This window comes from Doryrhamphus excisus, chromosome 4, assembly GCF_030265055.1.
Source record: "Doryrhamphus excisus isolate RoL2022-K1 chromosome 4, RoL_Dexc_1.0, whole genome shotgun sequence".
Lineage (NCBI taxonomy): Eukaryota > Metazoa > Chordata > Actinopteri > Syngnathiformes > Syngnathidae > Doryrhamphus > Doryrhamphus excisus.
Genome location: NC_080469.1, coordinates 18994096 through 19012835, shown reverse-complemented (window position 1 = coordinate 19012835; position 18740 = coordinate 18994096). Strand labels below are relative to the sequence as shown.

At 47.3% G+C, this 18740-nt stretch overlaps 1 protein-coding gene across 4 annotated transcripts in view; it reads left to right on the top strand.

Moving 5' to 3' along the window:
• Positions 1–18740, top strand: part of taok3a (TAO kinase 3a) — a 61420-nt gene that overhangs the window by 29274 nt on the left and 13406 nt on the right. For 3 of the 4 annotated variants that reach the window (XM_058069618.1, XM_058069617.1, XM_058069616.1), the window contains 6 exons: positions 2785–2881; positions 3171–3284; positions 4380–4471; positions 4563–4656; positions 7432–7513; positions 17699–17866. In XM_058069618.1, coding sequence (XP_057925601.1) covers positions 2785–2881; positions 3171–3284; positions 4380–4471; positions 4563–4656; positions 7432–7513; positions 17699–17866 — 647 coding nt within the window. Of the gene's footprint in view, positions 1–2784; positions 2882–3170; positions 3285–4379; positions 4472–4560; positions 4657–7431; positions 7514–17698; positions 17867–18740 lie in introns of those variants that run through there. The other variant, XM_058069619.1, reaches the window with a different exon arrangement.

Genomic DNA, 18740 nt, shown 5'->3' with positions numbered 1-18740 from the left:
TAAAGGAGACAGCAATGACGCCCTGCACATAGACGGGTTTGGCTCTCCTGTAAGGCTGGATCGAGACTCCTCTCTCACTAAGAAACATTGTGGGGGCGGGGTCTGCATCTATGTCAACCCATCCTATTGCAAATCTGTTGTGATCAGGGAAGAGTTGTGCAACTCTGACATAGAACTGCTGGCCATCTCTCTTCGCCCATTTCACCTCCCACGGGAGTTTCCACAACTTTTTATAATTTTGGTTTATATCCACCCCAAAGCAAACGCTGCTGCTGCCTCTGAACATGTCAAGAATACCATAAACAGGTTAGAATCAATCTCCCCAGACGCACCAAAATTCTTGATGGGTGATTTCAATCACTGTTCAATGGATAAATCTCTTAAGGGATTTCAACAATACATTGACTGCCCCACACGACTTGGTAAAACATTGGACAAATGTTACGGCTCTGTTCCAAAGGCTTATAAGGCAGTCCCCCTTCCTCCCCTTGGTTCTGCAGATCACAACAGTATTTTGCTTGCTCCAGCTTACGTGCCCGTTGTCAAGAGGTCAGAAAAAATAATTAAGACTGTTAAACAGTGGACGCCCAGTAGTATTGACAGACTCCAGGGCTGTTTTGAATCCACTGACTGGAATTGTTTACTGGCCTCCAACAACATCGACGAACAGGTCGACACAGTCACAGATTATATATCCTTCTGTGTCAACAACATTATCCCAACCAAAACCATTACAGTATTCCCTAACAATAAACCCTGGGTAACGAAAGAACTGAAGCAGCTACTCAATAAGAAAAAAAGGATTTTTTATACGGGTTCAGCGGAGGAAAAGGAGGTCAACCGAGAGGTCAAGCGTGCAATTAAAAGAGCCAAGCTGAATTATAAGAACAAAGTGGAGGCCTTGTTTTCCCAGGGGAACCTCCGCTCTGCTTGGCAGGGCCTGAAGAAGATGGCAGCTGTGAATTGTACAACATCCAGTCGTAAACCCATCCAGGTTGACGGCTGTAGCACAACGTCTCTATCTAATGACCTTAACTCATTTTTTACAAGGTTTGAAAGAGACAGAAGTTCAGAGCGAAAGTCCTTCATTTCCTCACTCCACCCTGGGATTCCTACTGTTACCTTCAGCAAGGAGGAGGTTGTGAGAGCACTGAAGATGACAAAGCTCAATACTGCTAGTGGACCTGACAGCATCTGCGCACGGACCCTCAAGCACTGTGCTGCGCAGCTGGGAGAGGTATTCCAGCAACTGTTCCAGACTTCCATGAACTGCTGCACTGTGCCCCAGAGGTGGAAACACTCAACAATCATCCCCATCCCCAAGAAGGGTTCCGTTAAGGTGCTGAACGACTTGAGGCCTGTAGCCTTGACGTCCCTGGTGATGAAAGCTATGGAGAGAATCATTAAAAACTCCATCACCAAGTCTGTTGCCAGTCTTATGGACCCACTGCAGTTTGCATACAGGGCCGGCAGGGGAGTGGCCGATGCCAAACTGTTCATAATGGAGGCCATCCATGCTCATCTGGAGACCCCTAATTCCATTGCTCGGCTCCTGTTCGCGGACTTCTCATCAGCATTCAACACCATGCAGCCACACCTCCTTGCTCAAAAGTTAGTTACCCGCTTTAAACTGGATCATCAGCTCACTTTGTGGATTATGGATTTTCTAACTGACCGTTCACAAAGGGTGCTTGTTAACGGTTTTTACTCCGACACCCTCCGTACCTCCACCGGCTCCCCCCAGGGCTGTGTTTTATCACCACTCCTCTTCATCCTCTATACGGACGACTGCAGGTCTAGCCAGCCGCATTGCCACCTCGTGAAGTTTGCTGACGACACAGTTCTACTTTCTCTGCTTTCTGCACCAAACCTACACCATAGCTCTGTTCTTCAGGACTTTGTCACCTGGTGTGACGACGTTTGCCTGCAACTCAACCCAACCAAAACCAAAGAGGTGATTGTGACATACAGCAACAAGCAGAGACAACTTGCAGAGGCCATCACTACCACCATTGGGGGGGAACCGGTGGAGGTGGTTGAGGAGTATAGGTACCTAGGCACGATATTTGATGGCCTTCTGAGGTTTTCATCAAATACAGAGGAGATCCTCAAGAAGTGCAATCAGAGACTGTACATGTTGAGGAAGCTGAGCTCCTTTGGAGTGAACAAAAAATGTTGCTGACCTTCTATTATGCTTTCATTGAGAACTTTTGGGCCTTTTCATTCATTTCATGGTTTTATTCACTGCATCTACAGGATCGGACTCGTTTAACCAGTATTTCAAATGTTTGTTCCAAAATCATTGGCCATCCTGTGAGACCTCTTCCTACACACTGCGATCAACAAATAACCCGGACTGCATACAGGATTCTACAGGACCCTTCCCACGCGCTACACCCCGTGTTTGAGTGGCTTCCATCGGGTCGTAGACTAAGATGCCCACAATGTAGAACACAAAGGAGGAGGGCTACCTTTGTCTCTACAGCAGTCCGGCTTCTGAACTTGGACCCCTCCCTATCCAGATTTCGCACAACCTCCCTTTAGCTTGTTATACTTTTTAAATTATTTAATTACTATTTATTCTCTTAGGTACATGTATGTTCAGTTTGTGTCTGCTCTTTTACTTGTCTTTGTCTGCTTTCTACATTTTTATTCGATATGCTGCTCTCTGTGTCCTTTAAATTGCCCCTCGGGGATAAATAAAGTGTTTTTGAACTTTGAACTTGAACTTTATTATTAAAGGCTGTAACGTGTGCGTGTGCATGCATGTGTTTCCCCCCAAAGTTCACAAGAAGCCGCTCCAAGAAGTGGAAATCGCTGCCATTACCCATGGTGCCTTGCTGGGACTGGCCTACCTGCATTCCCGTAATATGATTCACAGGTAAAGTAGTTCCTGTTGCTTCCTCCTTCCAATGGCGTCCAATGACGGCAGCGACGCCACATGACCATCTTCTTATGGTCCTGTTGTAAAGCCTGCTATCTCAGCATCTGCTCGGACATACGTCTTTATCTTTCATGGCTCACGCCCACAACCTTTGGACTGTTTCAACACAAGCTTTACCCAAGCTGCAAGTTCATGCTAGCCACAAATGCTAACATTTGCTGTGCTATTATGATGTGCTGCCTTCATAATCCTTCATAAGGTCTCGTACCATTTTGTCCTCTTGCAGAGACGTGAAAGCCGGGAACATCCTACTGACGGAGCTGGGACAGGTCAAGCTGGCTGACTTTGGCTCCGCCTCCATTGCCTCACCCGCCAACTCCTTTGTGGGCACACCTTACTGGTGAGTTGTCTTGAGTCTAGCGTCTTGGCTAAACAGCAGAGCTGACATGTCTTTAAGATGTGTAGCAAAGCCTGCCTTTTTTTGCCGAGTGGTGGGCGTATACACGGGGCGGGATCATCAAGCGAGGGCAGGTCACAGGTGGTATCATGTCCACGAGGAAGGAGATGTTTCCTTCATGTCCGTCTTTGTTTTAAGAGGTATAGTGAAGCCTGCTTTTTTTGAAGGGCCTGTAAATGGGGCGGCTCGTCTTGCTAGGGGGGTCAGAGGGTGGTCAGAGGTGGTACCATGTACACCAGGACAAAGATTTTCCCTTCATGTCCATCATTTTAGGATGTGTAGTGGGTACATACAGTACGTGGGGGGGCTGCTCAAGCTTGGATGGGTCAGAGGAAGGAGATTCTCCCATCATTCTGAGTGGGATGATCTCTTGTCTAAAGCGTAGCAAACACGCGAGGCAGATGATAGCGGTCGTTACGCTCGATGCTCCACATGGAAGCGCTTCATTCTGAGCCTCCAAGGGAAGCCATGCTGTCATATATGGCAGACAATAGCTCCTCCCATCACTCACCCTCCTTCTGTGATGTCGGCGAGGAGACATCCCACGAACAGTCGGACCTGCGGATGAACTCTCGTCTTGGTACACGACGCTGCGATGAGGCGAGGTTACCTGTACTTTGCAAGTGAGCAAATCAAGTGCTCCCCCCGCCCCATACGTACTTCTCCTGAGAGTGGTGATGTGCTCGTCGCCATGTCAGGATATCCCAATTGGACTAATCACAATGTTCCAGCCCTTGCCTCCAGGCGTGTACACACTACACATAAAGAAGTACGGTAGAGATGGGTACCATGCAGGTCCTGGGAAGCCGAAAGGGATGGATGGCTGGATGATGGATAGACGGACGGATAGACGGACAGATGATGGATGGATGGATAGACGGATGGATGGACGGACGGACAAATAGATAGACAGACTTCCTTAATTGTCATTGCCCAAAAACATGGCAGTGAAATTGCCCACAAAATGTGGTTTCCTGAAAAAGAGGATATTGTGCATGCTCGTATATTTAGGATTCATCGGCTGTCGTGTGTCCCCAGGATGGCCCCGGAAGTGATCTTAGCCATGGACGAGGGTCAGTACGAGGGGAAGGTGGACATCTGGTCCCTGGGGATCACCTGCATCGAGTTAGGTGAGACGTCAAAGGCGAGGTCACAACACGTGGTCCCTGTGCAAAGAATTGGACTTTCACAAGGTTGAAACTCCGTCTCTGTCCCAATCAGCGGAACGTAAACCGCCCTTGTTCAACATGAACGCCATGAGTGCCTTATACCACATCGCCCAGAACGACTCCCCCACTCTGCAGTCCATCGAGTGGTAAGTTGGCCGTGTGATTTGTCGGCGCTAATAAAGCCTCCAGAGATGAGAGGCTTGCATTATTCACACACTGCTGGAATGCACGTGATGCATTTGAAAGCAGCAGAGTTTGAATTTCGGCCCTGTGGCGCCAAAGCAGGAAGTGATGGATAATAGGAATGGACAGTGTGACTGTATGGATATACATTGTATACCACCAAGTGGACGCCCATCATGTATTCCACCAGGCATCCTCACATTGTGACCCAAGTATATTCATGTGAAACGTCACACCTTCCATCACAAAGAAGAAAGTACGTAAGTTAGCACGCCCTTAACATCAACATTAAATGATCCAGCTACGTAGCTAGCTAGCGTGTGCAGCTGGAGCCTTTGGTCCTCCTTGACAAGCAGGTGGACTCGAACACCAGCCCAGTCCAGGAATATCTAAGTCCTGCGTACATACGAGTCCTGTCACGTCAGATTGTTGCTGAAGAACCAAACATCTCAGTTTGCGTACATGCTAGCATAGCGCCGTGCCAAGGCAGAAAAAGGGTGGCACTGCCACTGTGCGTTGGCGGTGGTATTTTTGGAGGCCCTCCCTCTCTCACTCTTGCTCGCTTGCTCCGTGACGGCCCGAGGCTTCAGCAGCATGCATCCAGCCGAGACTGGTGGACGAGGACCACATTGTATGAGTCCAAGTATACGTGTACGTTAGGGTGCATCAAATTTGAATGGGAAATTTTAATTTCATAATATTAATTTGGCTGGCATTTCATTTTTTTCTAATGAACATAAAAATGTCTTTTGAGGAAATCCATTGAGATTTAGGGGTGCCACCTCACACATAAACTTTTGTAAAATTTTGGAAAATGTGCAATTTCTAGTTTAATTGCCAAAAAGTTGACCTGGAAATGTTGAGTACAATGAACTTCTATACAGCATGATTTTCTATAGGGTTATCAAAGTAAATATATTTGTTTTCTCTTTGGATTGGGTATTCGTCAGAATTCAGTTTTCAAGATTCTCCATTCATTTGTCCTATTGACAAAATGAATGGCGGGAAATGGGACATGTTCACATGGCCTTACCCAGTGCATCTAACCCCAGATTTGTCATCCCACCTGCCACCCAGGAGTAACCCTCCTATTCAGGGATCAGCTTGCGTTTGCAGCGACGAATGTTTGGCTGTTGGCTGTGGTCATGTTCAACTGCCTGCAGCACATTCTGCAGGTGCTGCTCCCTCCTGGTCATTGCGACAAAGTCGGATGTGAGTTTGACGCCACGCTCGGCACAGTCATTCACCACATTCATCACACAGACATTGACCGGACTTATTTTGAACGCAGCATTGATAGCCCATTCTATTCTCGGTCAGCTGTTGCATAGGAGGCAGAGAGATGTATGTAATCACCGCATGAGTCTGCGACCAGGCCATGAGTGAAGGCAGCCTGTTGCATTGGCGACATCTTCAACCTTGCAGCCAGTGACACAACACTTGGTCGGCTGAGGATATCAGGCGGAATGAAGACTAAAATAATAAATGGACAAGTGTATATCAGATTATGTAGGACGACAGTACTACTCTCAATAAATATGAAGCATCAGTAATACTGTCTACTCTATATTACTGTTGTTGATGTTAGGCTTGCTCAGCTATTAGCTAACTGTCATTAACTGTCGCTAGCTAATGTTAGCTACAGTAGAGGCAATGAGCATTAAATACCTATAAATATGACTACAAATCATTCAAATTACAAAGACAAAACCACAAATTTGGTAGTAATATGTAATAGGAGTATAAATACCAACAAAAACATCAAAGATCACTGCAGTTCTTGAGCTGCAGTCTTTGCTGACCTCAAATCTCCGTGGCGACCAGTGAGCACTGTTCACCACTTTATTCCACAAAAAACAGATGTATGGTGGCACCCCTAAATAATCATGTATTGGAAAAATATTTTGTATGTGTTGTTTCTACCTATATTGGAACACTTTTAGTAAAATTCAATAATTGTGTTTTTTGATGCACCCTAGTGTACGTGTACTGCAGGACTACTCACAGGAATACGTGATGGCATCGGGTGACGCCATACTGACCGTCGTCGTAGGATGAGGTTTGATCTTTTTAGCGGCGCTGGTCCTGCATGTTTGCTCCACTTCTTTACATCATCCATGCATCCCGTACTGTAGGGGACAGGTTGGGGTCGCTGTTGGCGGAGGTGAGGAGGGTGTGGTCAAAGGAAAATGATTGTATTCAATTCCATAGATTCACTTACAAACACTACACTACACTACACTACACGTCACTGTACTTTGTAGGATACACTCCACTACACGTCATTGTACTTTGTGGTATACACTACACTACACATGTCACTGTACTTTGTAGTGTACACTACACTACACATGTCACTGTTTCGTTGTAGTATACACTACACATGTTATACACTGTACAGTTTAAAACAGTCACTACTGCCCCAAAGTGCTCCACATGCAACATCAGGCAACAAAACAAGCAACAGCATGAAAGTCAAAGGCTAAAACCTAACTGGCTAGAATAAAGACAGTCGGAGCGCCATCGGGACGCCGTAGTAAGCACGGCCGCCGTAGTAAGCACGGATGCCGTAGGGACGCCATAGTAAGCACGGACGCCGTAGGGACACCGTAGTCAGCACGGACGCTGTAACAGACGGTGATCACAGGAGCCGTGAGCGTGCTGAAGAAGTGTTGTGGTAAAGGAAGATGTTATCAGATGTTATCTGAGAGGAGAAATCCTTGCTGGTTTTGTCGCAGGTCTGACCCTTTCCGGAGCTTTGTGGACTACTGCCTACTGAAAATTCCTCAGGACAGACCCTCGTCGGGGGAGCTGCTCAGAGTGAGTGATCAGAAGGAATCTAAGCTGACTCGGTGTGAGGTTCAAACTCCTGTGACACTTGTGAAAACACTTAAATACAGAAGAGACAATATTCAAAGTTACTCACAGCGAGGAGAATGAAACAACATACCCAGTGACATGCAGCTCCACTCTGAATATGCAGTTCACACTGCTCTCTTTTTATTCTCTTTGGGGGGTCCCTACTACATCGTCGTGCAACTCAAGGGGGGGTGCACAAGCTGTATTTGTTTGTCTATGTGTGTGTATATCAGCTGTCTATGGGGCTTGCATTACTGAGCAAGCCCATATTGTTATTCCTTGTGGTGTTTAGCTATAGCTACAATATTAGCTTTAGCTACAGTATGGGCTTGCCCAGCAATGCAAGCTCCATAGACAGCTGCTAAGCTATCTAAATCTTCCCATTTTTCCGCGCGTAATGCGGCCAAAACCGCAAGAAGGACCCCTACACATGTTACACCGCCGGAATCGTGACGCTCGGGACTACAGCAGTATTTATTTTTTGGAAAGGTTCATGTAACCATGGCGACGCTATGTACCAAAATGTTAAAAAAAATGGGCCGCGAGATTAGGTACACATTTTCTATTTTTAGAACAGCACATGCCAGAGAAAAAAACAAGAATTTACAGACTTCTCACAGCCTTGTAGCTCAGCCATACGGCCACATAGAAACGTGATTGGTCTGCCTGGCCTTCCTGGGGGTCCCGCTGGAACCAGCTGACGCCGGGGCTTGCCCTGGTGTCATGGTTGGCGCTACCTCCCTGGATCTGTCCTGGGTCGCGGGCGCCAACGTGCCCTTGGGGGGGCGTTCACCGGCCTCCAGGCAGTGGGGTCCGCGCTGCTGGTGGCCTGAAGTCTACGGTGGTGGCTTGGGGTTGTTGCGCTGTGGTGGCTGCTGCGGGGACCGGGCTGTGTGTTGGGAGGGGGCCTGATCCTGCTCGTGGGGATGGGGAGCATGCTCCTCGGGGTGGGGCCTGCTGGGGGGGCGGTGCTCTTCCGGGCTTTTGGGTGTCTGCTGCCACTGGTCCTATGCTCTGCCGCATCACTGTCCCTGTCTTTGCCCATCCCCAGTCTTGCCTTTGGGCTCGTCGGGGATGGTTCTCCGGTACGTGGGTGGAGCGCTGCTGGTTCTGGGGGCGGGGGTGGGGCTGGCCCTCCCGGTGGATGGTGGGGTCCGTCGGTGGCCTTGCGCTGGTCTTAACTCCTCGGCTCTGGTGCTTGGCCTCCCCGTGACTTGGAGCTATGGCTCTCCCTCACGGGGGTGAGCTGCCCGGCGGATGTCGGCCGGCGCAGTGGAGCGCCTCACCACTCGCCTGCTCGCCCCCTCCGCTTGCTCATGAGCGGGCCTCCTCCCCTCGCCCGCTCCTTTGTCTGCCACACTGTCGTAGCCCTGATGCCGTGGTCGAGGGGAGTCTGGGGGTGCTATTCCTTGGCGGTCCGTACCTCCCTGGGCTCGGGGCCTGGTTGTGGGTCTGGGACCCCTGGGTCCCCCGCCCTGTGATGCCCCGGACGCCCCACCCGGGGACGTCCACAACATGTGTGTGTATTGAGTGGATGGGGTGTGCATGTGTCTGAGTTTATTTTATGTATTTATTGTTTTAAATACTTAGATAAATAATGATTAGTTTTATTATAATTATATATATATATAATATATATATATATATATATATATATATATATATATATAATGTATATGTGTGGGTGTGTATGTGGGTATATGGCCATGTAGATATACGGGGGGGGTGGGCTCTGCGGGGGTCTGGCGTAGGGCGTTCCATCTCAACCGCCCGGTCCTCCATGGGGCAGTGTGCCCGGGCCTCTGCTGTCCTGGCCGGGGCGGTCCTATGTCGGTGGTCGGGCCTGGGGTTACCTGGGGCGGGCCTGGTTCTGCTTCCTGGGGGTGTGTGGGGGGCGGGAGGCGGTGCCTCCGGCCGTGGACGGGCTCCCTTCCGGCCGGCGAGGGCGCCCCTGTGCCCACGGGTGTGTGGCCTTCGATGCTTTTCTGCCCTAGTGGGGTATGGTCTCCCGCTGGTCTCGGGGGTGCGGCTCTCCTCCGGCCTGCTGGCGCCCTGTTGCCGGTTGGGATTGCTCCTCCATGGCCTCTTGCTGGTCTCTTCGGGGAGTTGCTTCGGGGGCGGGTCTTGGGGAGTCGGCCCTGGCTTTGCCCACACCCACGGGGCCGGAGGATCTCTGGCGGTGGGGGCTTGACCTGGCTGCGCGGGGCGGGGTTTGCTGGGTGGTAGAAGGCAGTCTCTCTCCTTTTGTCATTCTCAGTGACAATTACACATTCACACACTCGCATTCACATACACAACACACCTCCATATGGGCACTCACAGCACATGGGTGCTTCTCTATACAATCTACTATCTTATCCCTGATGTTTATATAGTATTGGTATGCTATTATTACAGTAATAATGATGTCAAGCAGTGAGATCTTAATTACTGTAACTGTATGGTTGCAATTGTGTTTACTATCATGGGTCATGTCTTCATCGTTACTATTGCTACTGGTAAGTTGGACTGTTTCATTTCACTGATATCATCTCCAGTGTGACCCTTAGCCATCATTGACATTTAACTGTTCTGTTTGTCACTGTTGTTGTTTTGGGAATTCTTGTTGCTGCTGTTTTTGTCTCTCCCTCTACTGCCCCCCCCCCCCCCCCACCCCCACCCCACCCCACCTTTCTCTTCTCTCTTCTTCTTTTCTGTTCTTCTTCTTGCTCCGGTCCAGTCGCCCCAAATGGCATAACAAAAACATCAAATAACGGCAAATAAAATTTCATGGTACAGGGAAGTTGTAGCCAACACCTTTCCTGACACAGAGCAAATCTGTCTAGCATGTAAGGGCATTTAGATCAACAATACTATCTGCCCCAATGGCTGGACGGGACAAAAAAAAAAAAAACGTGATTGACGGCTCATTTTTGAGATAAACTTCTCAACTCTCTCTGTGGCTAAGTAGTTTTTTCGTCGGATGTTTAGTTTTCGCTCTATCTTCGTCAGAAGGAGGTGTGCGCAGGGCCCTCGTCTCCCACTCTGACTCCCACTCTGAGCAGGGGAGGCGAAAAGATAACTTTTTTTTTGCAAACAACTCCTCTTCCTGGCCACACTGTTTTAGCTAGCTTAATTTATTTTGGTGAAAACGTAGGAATTTTTGTCCCCTTTCCTAAAATGTCATTCTTATGTCTGAGAGATGTACGGTTTTCCTTCTGTGGCGCCTAGAAGCAACTAAAGTCTAGAATTTCTCCCATAGTCTCCCATGTTAAAGACGGGGTCTTTTTTTTCTCAAAATCTTCAATTTTCTCTGTTTTTGACTCGTCCTCTTGTGGTCGTTTCTCAACCGATATGCAAAACGAGCAGATCTATGCGAAGCCCCGACCCTCGGGCCGCTCACGGTCGTCTCGTGGTGTCGATATCTTGAATCGTTTGGCCGTAAGAAGCTTCTGTTCGACATGAGCGATTTAGCCTTTTCAGCCATTTGTGCCGATTCACTGTCATGGCCGCCATCTCCTCCTCCTCACAGCCCCTCCTTTCAAAAACCACGGTGTGTCGACATGTGTGGTTACAATGATTCCCTTCCCAGCTGATGCCATACAGCTCATATATTTGGTAGATTTTAAAATTTGTATTTTTGTATTTAAGCACAGTGACTCCAGGCACCTCAAAGACCAGGCAATATCAACATTTTTATAGAATCCATTATACAGCATTAAGCTGTGTTATCATCATGTCATTCATTCATTTTCTACCACTTTTTCCTCACGAGGGTCGCGGGGGTGCTGGAGCCTATCCCAGCTATCTTCGGGCGAGAGGCGGGGTACACCCTGGACTGGTCGCCAGCCAATGACAGGGCTATCATCATGTCAGGAATCAATAGTTCAGTATCGACCCGCATGTCACTCCCTCTCTGCTCTTTAGTACACCACAGCAGTGCCTGGCAACTTTCATGACTTGATGCTATATTGATAGGTGCTAGCATGGTTATTGCTAGCATGTTAGCATTTAAGGTAATTTACTCATGTCTGGAGGCAAATACACACATGGCATGATACAGGGAGGTTATACGACAACCTTGGCAGTCTCTAAACTTGAGGCCCTCTTACTAGGTGCTAGCATGGTTGCCGTTAGCATGTTAGGATTTAAGCTAATTTACTCATGTGTACAGGCAAATACACATGGCATGATGCAGCGAGGTTAAAGGACAACCTTGGCAATTTCTAAACTTGAGGCCCACTTGCTAGGTGCTAGCATGGTAACCGTTAGCATGTTAGCATTTAAGCAAATTTACTCATATGTAAAGGCAAATACACACATGGCATGATGCAGGGAGGTTATAGGACAACCTTGGCAGTTTCTAAACTTGAGGCCCTCTTGCTAGGTGCTAGCATGATGACTGTTGGCATGTTAGCATTTTAGCTAATTTACTCATGTCTAAAGGGAAATACACACATGATATGATGCAGGGAGGTTATAGGACAACCTTGGCAGTTTCTAAACTTGAGGGCCTCTTGCTAGGTGATAGCATGGTAGCCATTAGCATGTTAGCATGTAAGCTAATTTATTAATGTCTTCAGGCAAATACACACATGGCATGATGTAGGGATGTTATGGGACAACCTTGGCACTTTCTAAACTTGAGGCTCTCTTGCTAGGTGCTAGCATGATGACAGTTAGTATGTTAGCATTTTAGCTAATTTACTCGTGTCTAAAGGCAAATACACACACGGTATGATGTGGGGACACTATGGGACTGCCTTAAACTTTTCGGGACCTGAGGCTGTCATGCTAGGTGCTAGTATGGTTGCCATTAGGATCTTAGAATTTAACTAATTTACTCATGTCTTAAGGCAAATACACACATGGCATGATGCAGGGAGGTTATAGGACAGGTGTGGGCAAACTACGGCCCGGGGGCCACATGCGGCCCGCCGTTCTTTCCAAAGTATTTCATTAAACCTAACATACAACGTGGCGTCACGGCTTGAGCCTACGTTTTGATGGTTGATGTGGTCTGCTGTTTCCAAAGTGCTCCTGAAAAGGGACAGAGGGATGTATAGACTGCATGACACTTTTACAGATACAATAATTCTAGGTGGGCTGTTACGTGTAAAATATATAGTCTGGCCCCCCGTCAAGTTTGTTCAATCAATGCGGCCCACCAGTCAAAAAGTTTGCCCACCCCTGTTATAGGACAACCTTGGCAGTTTCTAAACTTGAGGCCCGCTTGCTAGGTGCTAGCATGATAGCCATTAGCATTTAAGCTAATTTACTCATGTCTAAAGGATAATACACATATGGCATGATGTAGGGAGGTTACAGGACAACCTTGGCACTTTCTAAACTTGAGGCTCTCTTGTCAGGTGCTAACATGACGACCGTTAACATGTTAGCATTTTAGCCAATTTACTCATTTATAAAGCCAAATACACACATGGCATGATGTAGGGAAATTATAGGACAACCTTGGCAGTTTCTAAACTTGAGGCCCTCTTGCTAGGTGCTAGCATGGTAGCCGTTAGCATGTTAGCATTTAAGCTAATTTACTCATGTCTAAAGGCAAATACATACATGGCATGATGCAGGGAGGTTATAGGACAACCTTGGCAGTTTCTAAACTTGAGGCCCTCTTGCTATGTGCTAGCATGGTATCCATTAGCATGTTAGCATTTAAGATAATTTACTCATGTCTAAAGGCAAATACACACATGACATGATTGCTAGATGCTACCATGCTAACTCTTACAACTATTACAACTAATAACAGTTGGCGTAACAACGCTACCCTGGTCTCCAGTCACTGTTGTGTGGACATTGAGTTTATGATTGTGAGATGCAGACCTTTCTACCTTCCCCGAGAATTCACCAGCGTCACCATTGTTGCCGTCTACATTCCACCTGATGCTAACTGCAAGCAAGCCCTGAATGTACTCTACCTTGCCATCAGCGACATGCAAACCACACACCCGGACAGCGTGTTTATTGTTGCTGGAGACTTTAACCAGGCCAACATGAAGACGGTGCTTCCGAATTTCTACCAACATGTGGATTTTGCTACTAGAGGTGAGAATACTTTGGACTTGGCTTACACAAACATCAAGGAAGCATTCAAAGCCGTCCCCCGCCCACACCTTGGCTCCTCAGATCACAGATCTGTTATGCTAATTCCAGCATACCAGCCCCTGCTCACCAGGGGAAAGCCTGCTGTGAAGAAGGTGAGGGTGTGGCCAGAGGGAGCTATGTCTGCACTGCAAGACTGTTTTGAGTGCACCGAATGGGACATGTTCAGAGAAACTGCAACATACAACCAACACACCAATGTGGGGAGTATGCTGCATCTGTAACAGGCTACATACAGTGGTGCATGGAGGAGGTTACAGTCACCAAGACGATCATCACACGGGCCAACCAGAAACCTTGGATGACTCAGGAGGTGCGTGAAAGAGAACGCAATGCTGCGTTTAAATCTGGTGATGTGATGGCACTCAGATCAGCAAGGGCAAATCTGAACCGTGCCATCAGAGTGGCAAAGCGTGCCCACAGCCGGAAGATCCAAAGCTTCTTCCAGGACCCCGGCAACACCAGACAACTGTGGCAGGGCATCCAGACTGTCACTGACTACAAAGCCAGACCTGCACCCTGCCAGAATGACATCAGCTTCCTCAATGAGCTAAATAACTTCTTCGGAAGGTTTGAGGCTCTGAACAATAACCCTGCGAGGAAGGCTACCCCCCACCCCGATGAACAGGCAGTCAAGTTTGATACTGCTGCTGTGTGGAGAGTCCTGAGGAAGGTCAACGTGCGGAAAGCTGCAGGCCCAGACGCCATTCCAGGACGGGTGATCAAGGAATGTGCAGACCAGCTGGCCCACGTGCTCACAGACATCTTCAACACCTCACTGGCCCAAGCTGTAGTCCCCCCGTGTTTCAAGTCCGCCACAATAATTCCAGTGCCCAAGAAACCATCTATTACATGTCTGAACGACTTTCGGCCCGTTGCACTCACATCAACCATTATGAAATGTTTCGAGAGGGTGGTTAAGGACCATATCACCTCCATACTCCCCCCATCACTCGACCCTTTCCAATTCGCGTACCAGCCGAACCGCTCCACTGAAGACGCCATCTCCACTGCTCTCCACCTGAGCCTGGAGCACCTGGAGAAGAAAAACGCCCATGTACGGATGCTGTTCCTAGACTTCAGCTCAGCATTCAACACGATCATCCCCCAGGACCTGGTACGCAAGTTGGAGCCACTGGGCCTCAAGACCTCCCTGTGCAACTGGCTGCTTGACTTCCTCACAGATAGAACCCAGTATGTCAGAGTGGGCAACAACACATCCAGTGTCATCTCCCTGAACACCGGCTCACCCCAGGGATGTGTTCTGAGCCCCCTGTTGTTTACCCTAATGACCCATGACTGTCGCCCCAAGTACAGCAGCAACCATATCCTGAAGTACACGGACGACACAACAGTTGTGGGCCTCATCCAGGACAACAACGAACTGGCTTACAGGGAGGAAGTGCGACACCTTGTGGATTGGTGCAAGGCGAACAACCTGATCCTGAATGTTGACAAAACAAAGGAGATCATCGTCGACTTCAGGAGATCCAGACCCAGCCACACTCCACTCAGCATCAACGACACAGCCGTAGAAGTTGTGAACACAACCAAGTACTTGGGGGTGCATATCACGGACAACCTCGGCTGGTCACTCCACACCTCCGCTCTGGCGAAGAAGGCACAGCAGCGACTGCACTTCCTGCGTCGGATGAGAAGAGCCTCCCTCTCCCCTCCTATCCTTACCACCTTCTACAGAGGGACCATCGAGAGCCTGCTGACCAACTGCATCTCCGTCTGGTCTGGGAGCTGTAAGGCCTCGGACTGGACGTTACTGCAGAGAGTGGTGAGGACAGCGGAGAAGATCATCGGGACCCAGCTCCCCCCATTAAGGACATAGCAAACAGCCGGTGTGTATCTAGAGCCCATCGGATCTGCTCTGACCCCACACACCCCCAGCATGGACTGTTCTCTCGCCTGGCATCGGGGAGAAGGCTCTGCAGCATCCGCTGTAGGACGACCAGGTTCAGAGACAGCTACTTCCCCCCGGCCATCAGACTGCTGAATGCCAAATAAGCCCCTCTATCTTACTTACATTATTATTATTTATTTAAATTATTTAAATTATTTGGGCAATTTACTGTTCACGCTGCACTTTACATTATGTTGTTCATATTTGGTGTCTATTCTATCTATTTATTCTCCACATTATTATTATTATTATTATTATTTATTATTACTTATCTTCTTCTTTTGTGTCTGTTATTATATGGGAGCCAGGCAACGACATTTCGTTGGCAATGTCACTACTGTGTTTTTGTGCAATGACAATAAAGGGAGTATCTATCTATCTATCTATCTATCTATCTATCTATCTATCTATCTATCTATCTATCTATCTATCTATCTATCTATCTATCTATCTATCTATCTATCTATCTATCTATCTATCTATCTATCTATCTATCTATCTATCTATCTATCTATCTATCTATCTATCTATCTATCTATCTATCTATCTATCTATCTATCTATCTATCTATCTATCTTATCTATCTTATCTATCTTATCTATCTAAGCAAGCATGTTAGCATTTTAGCTAATTTACTCATTTATAAAGCCAAATACACACATGGCAGGATGTTGGGACACTATGGGACCACCTGAACACTTTTGGGACCTGGTACCTACTTGCTAGATGCTACCAAGCTAGCTCTCAGCATGTTAGCATTTTAGCTAATTTGCCGCTCTCTAAAGGCAAATACACACATGGCATGATGTGGGGACGCTATGGGACTGCCTCTTCACTTTTGAGACTCGGTGCTTTCTTTTTAGCTACTACCATGCTAACTGTTAACATGTGGGCATTTTAGCATGTCAGCTATGTTGATAAATTCCTCGTCTAATGTATGCTCGGCATTGCTGGATCGTCATGTAGATCAAGGGCAGATGCTGGGAAAAAGTAAAAGTCTGCTGTGTCCTTCCTTGCCTCCTTATCTCCCTCTCTTGACCCGCCCCCCCTTTCTCAGCCCACCCACCATACCACCATCTGTCTGAGTCGCCCCTTAAAGCAACACTTAAACCTCCCACACGCTTCATGGAGGCAGACTTCTCTGTCAGGTGGTCCTGCCATGTCAACGGTCCCTGAGATGCTAACAGTAGCACGTCACCCCGCGTCCCCTACGTCCCCCAACATCCCCCACGTCCCTCAGTCTGGTCAAGCAGCAACCAGGACAAACATTCGCTATGTCCCTCACATGTTTGCTCTGCGTGGAGAGGACGAATGCAGTCCATTGCTTTTGACAGTGGATACAACAAGGCTTAGCTACACATCCTAAAATCAGGCCTGGAGCCTTCCCCCAGGCAGACAATGTGTGGCCTGACTGAGACGCCAGCCGCTGTCACACAAGCAGCGCTGCAAATCAACATTTTCACTGCCGACACCTTTCCTGAGGGCTATGTTTACCTCACAGCATCTCCCCCCAAATGAGTGTGACTAACAGGATGGGGGGGTACTATTTTTATCTTTTAGCCTGTGACGGAAAGCAAATTACACCGCTAACCATAGAAAACTAAACGAAAAAAATCCCACTGCCACAAACGATGAGGTTTATTGATCAACATGGATCATATTTATCTCATCAAACTTGTTTACAGTAAGCAATCTTTTTATTTATGATTCATTTTTTTCCTTTCATCTTCTCAACGTCTCCCCACACTGGAGCACATTGAATAACACCAAGAGGGGGCCGCCCTTGTGGCCAAAAAGCACACAGCACATCCAAACTGCAAAGAGAAACACAACGTGACAGTTGGAGCAGGAGTGGGTCTTCATCCCAAATAAAATAAGATTTCAAGGATATCATTTTTAAATGTTATATTATTTGATGTTTGTATTTGATTGATTCATACAATGTGCTTGTGTACTTCCTGCAAAGCAGACATCTTGACATCTTTAAAGTGGCATCAACATCAGACGGGCGCCCTGTAGTGTAGCGCACCAAGCAATACAAAACGGGACATTTTTACTTTATTTTAGTTGGATTGCAGTTTAAGTGAAGTGTACATTTCTGGGCATTAAACTGTCCCCCCCCCCCCCAGCATGACTTTGTGCGGCGGGAGCGCTCACCGAGGATTCTGATGGACCTGATCCAGCGGACCAAGGACGCGGTGCGTGAGCTGGACAACCTGCAGTACCGCAAGATGAAGAAGATCCTCTACCAGGAGAAGCACAACGGCCCCTTGGGGGACAGCCAGGAGGATGAGGAGGTGGGAGGAGCTGGCCTGAAGGAAGTCACCGTGTCCGTTTCTGTCCTCCACGGTGGACACTTGATCTTTTACATCAAATACAAGGCCTATTATTATTATCAGCAACATTAATTTTTTTATTACTGTGTCACGTAAAAAAGGTCACTCAAGCCAAAAAGCTTCCCAAAAAGTGCTATATTTTGTATGAATGTTTTTCCACTTTAAAGAAATCAGTTTTAAAAAAGAATTTGGCTCTTCCACATCCATACAAAGTATTTATTATATTTTGACTTCATTACCTTTTTAAAGCCGCTATGATTTTATAACGCCACTTTTGTCTCTTACCAGTTTTCATTTCTTCTGGTAACGTTCTTTCACCTTTCAACGAATAATTCGACTTCTTCCTCATAAGACTTTTTCCACAACTCCTTTTCGTCGTTTCTTTTAACCGAGTGTCAGGGCCACCTTTTGGGAATAAAGTTGTACAATTGCAAGAATAAAAGTCAACTAAATGCATCATTTTATTCATGCAAATGTACGCCTTTTTTCCTCATAAGAGTTTAAGATTTGAAAGCATAAAGTTTATGCGTGAAAAGTCGTAAATTGACCAAACTGAAGTTTGTGAGGAAAAGTAAACATTTACGAGCATAAAGTCAGAAATTTAATGTTCAGCCTTTTGTTTGCCCCCGTGATATTCTAGAACAGAGGTAGGGAACCTATGGCTCGGGAGCCAGGTAGGGCTCTTTTGATGACTGTATCTGGCTCTCAAGCATTTCTTACCATAATAAAAATGCATTTTTGCTAACATTTTAAAGTAAACCATCACAGAAATTACTGTTAAAAATAATATTCAAAATCAACAACTTTCTTATGCATTTTAATTCGTCCATCTATA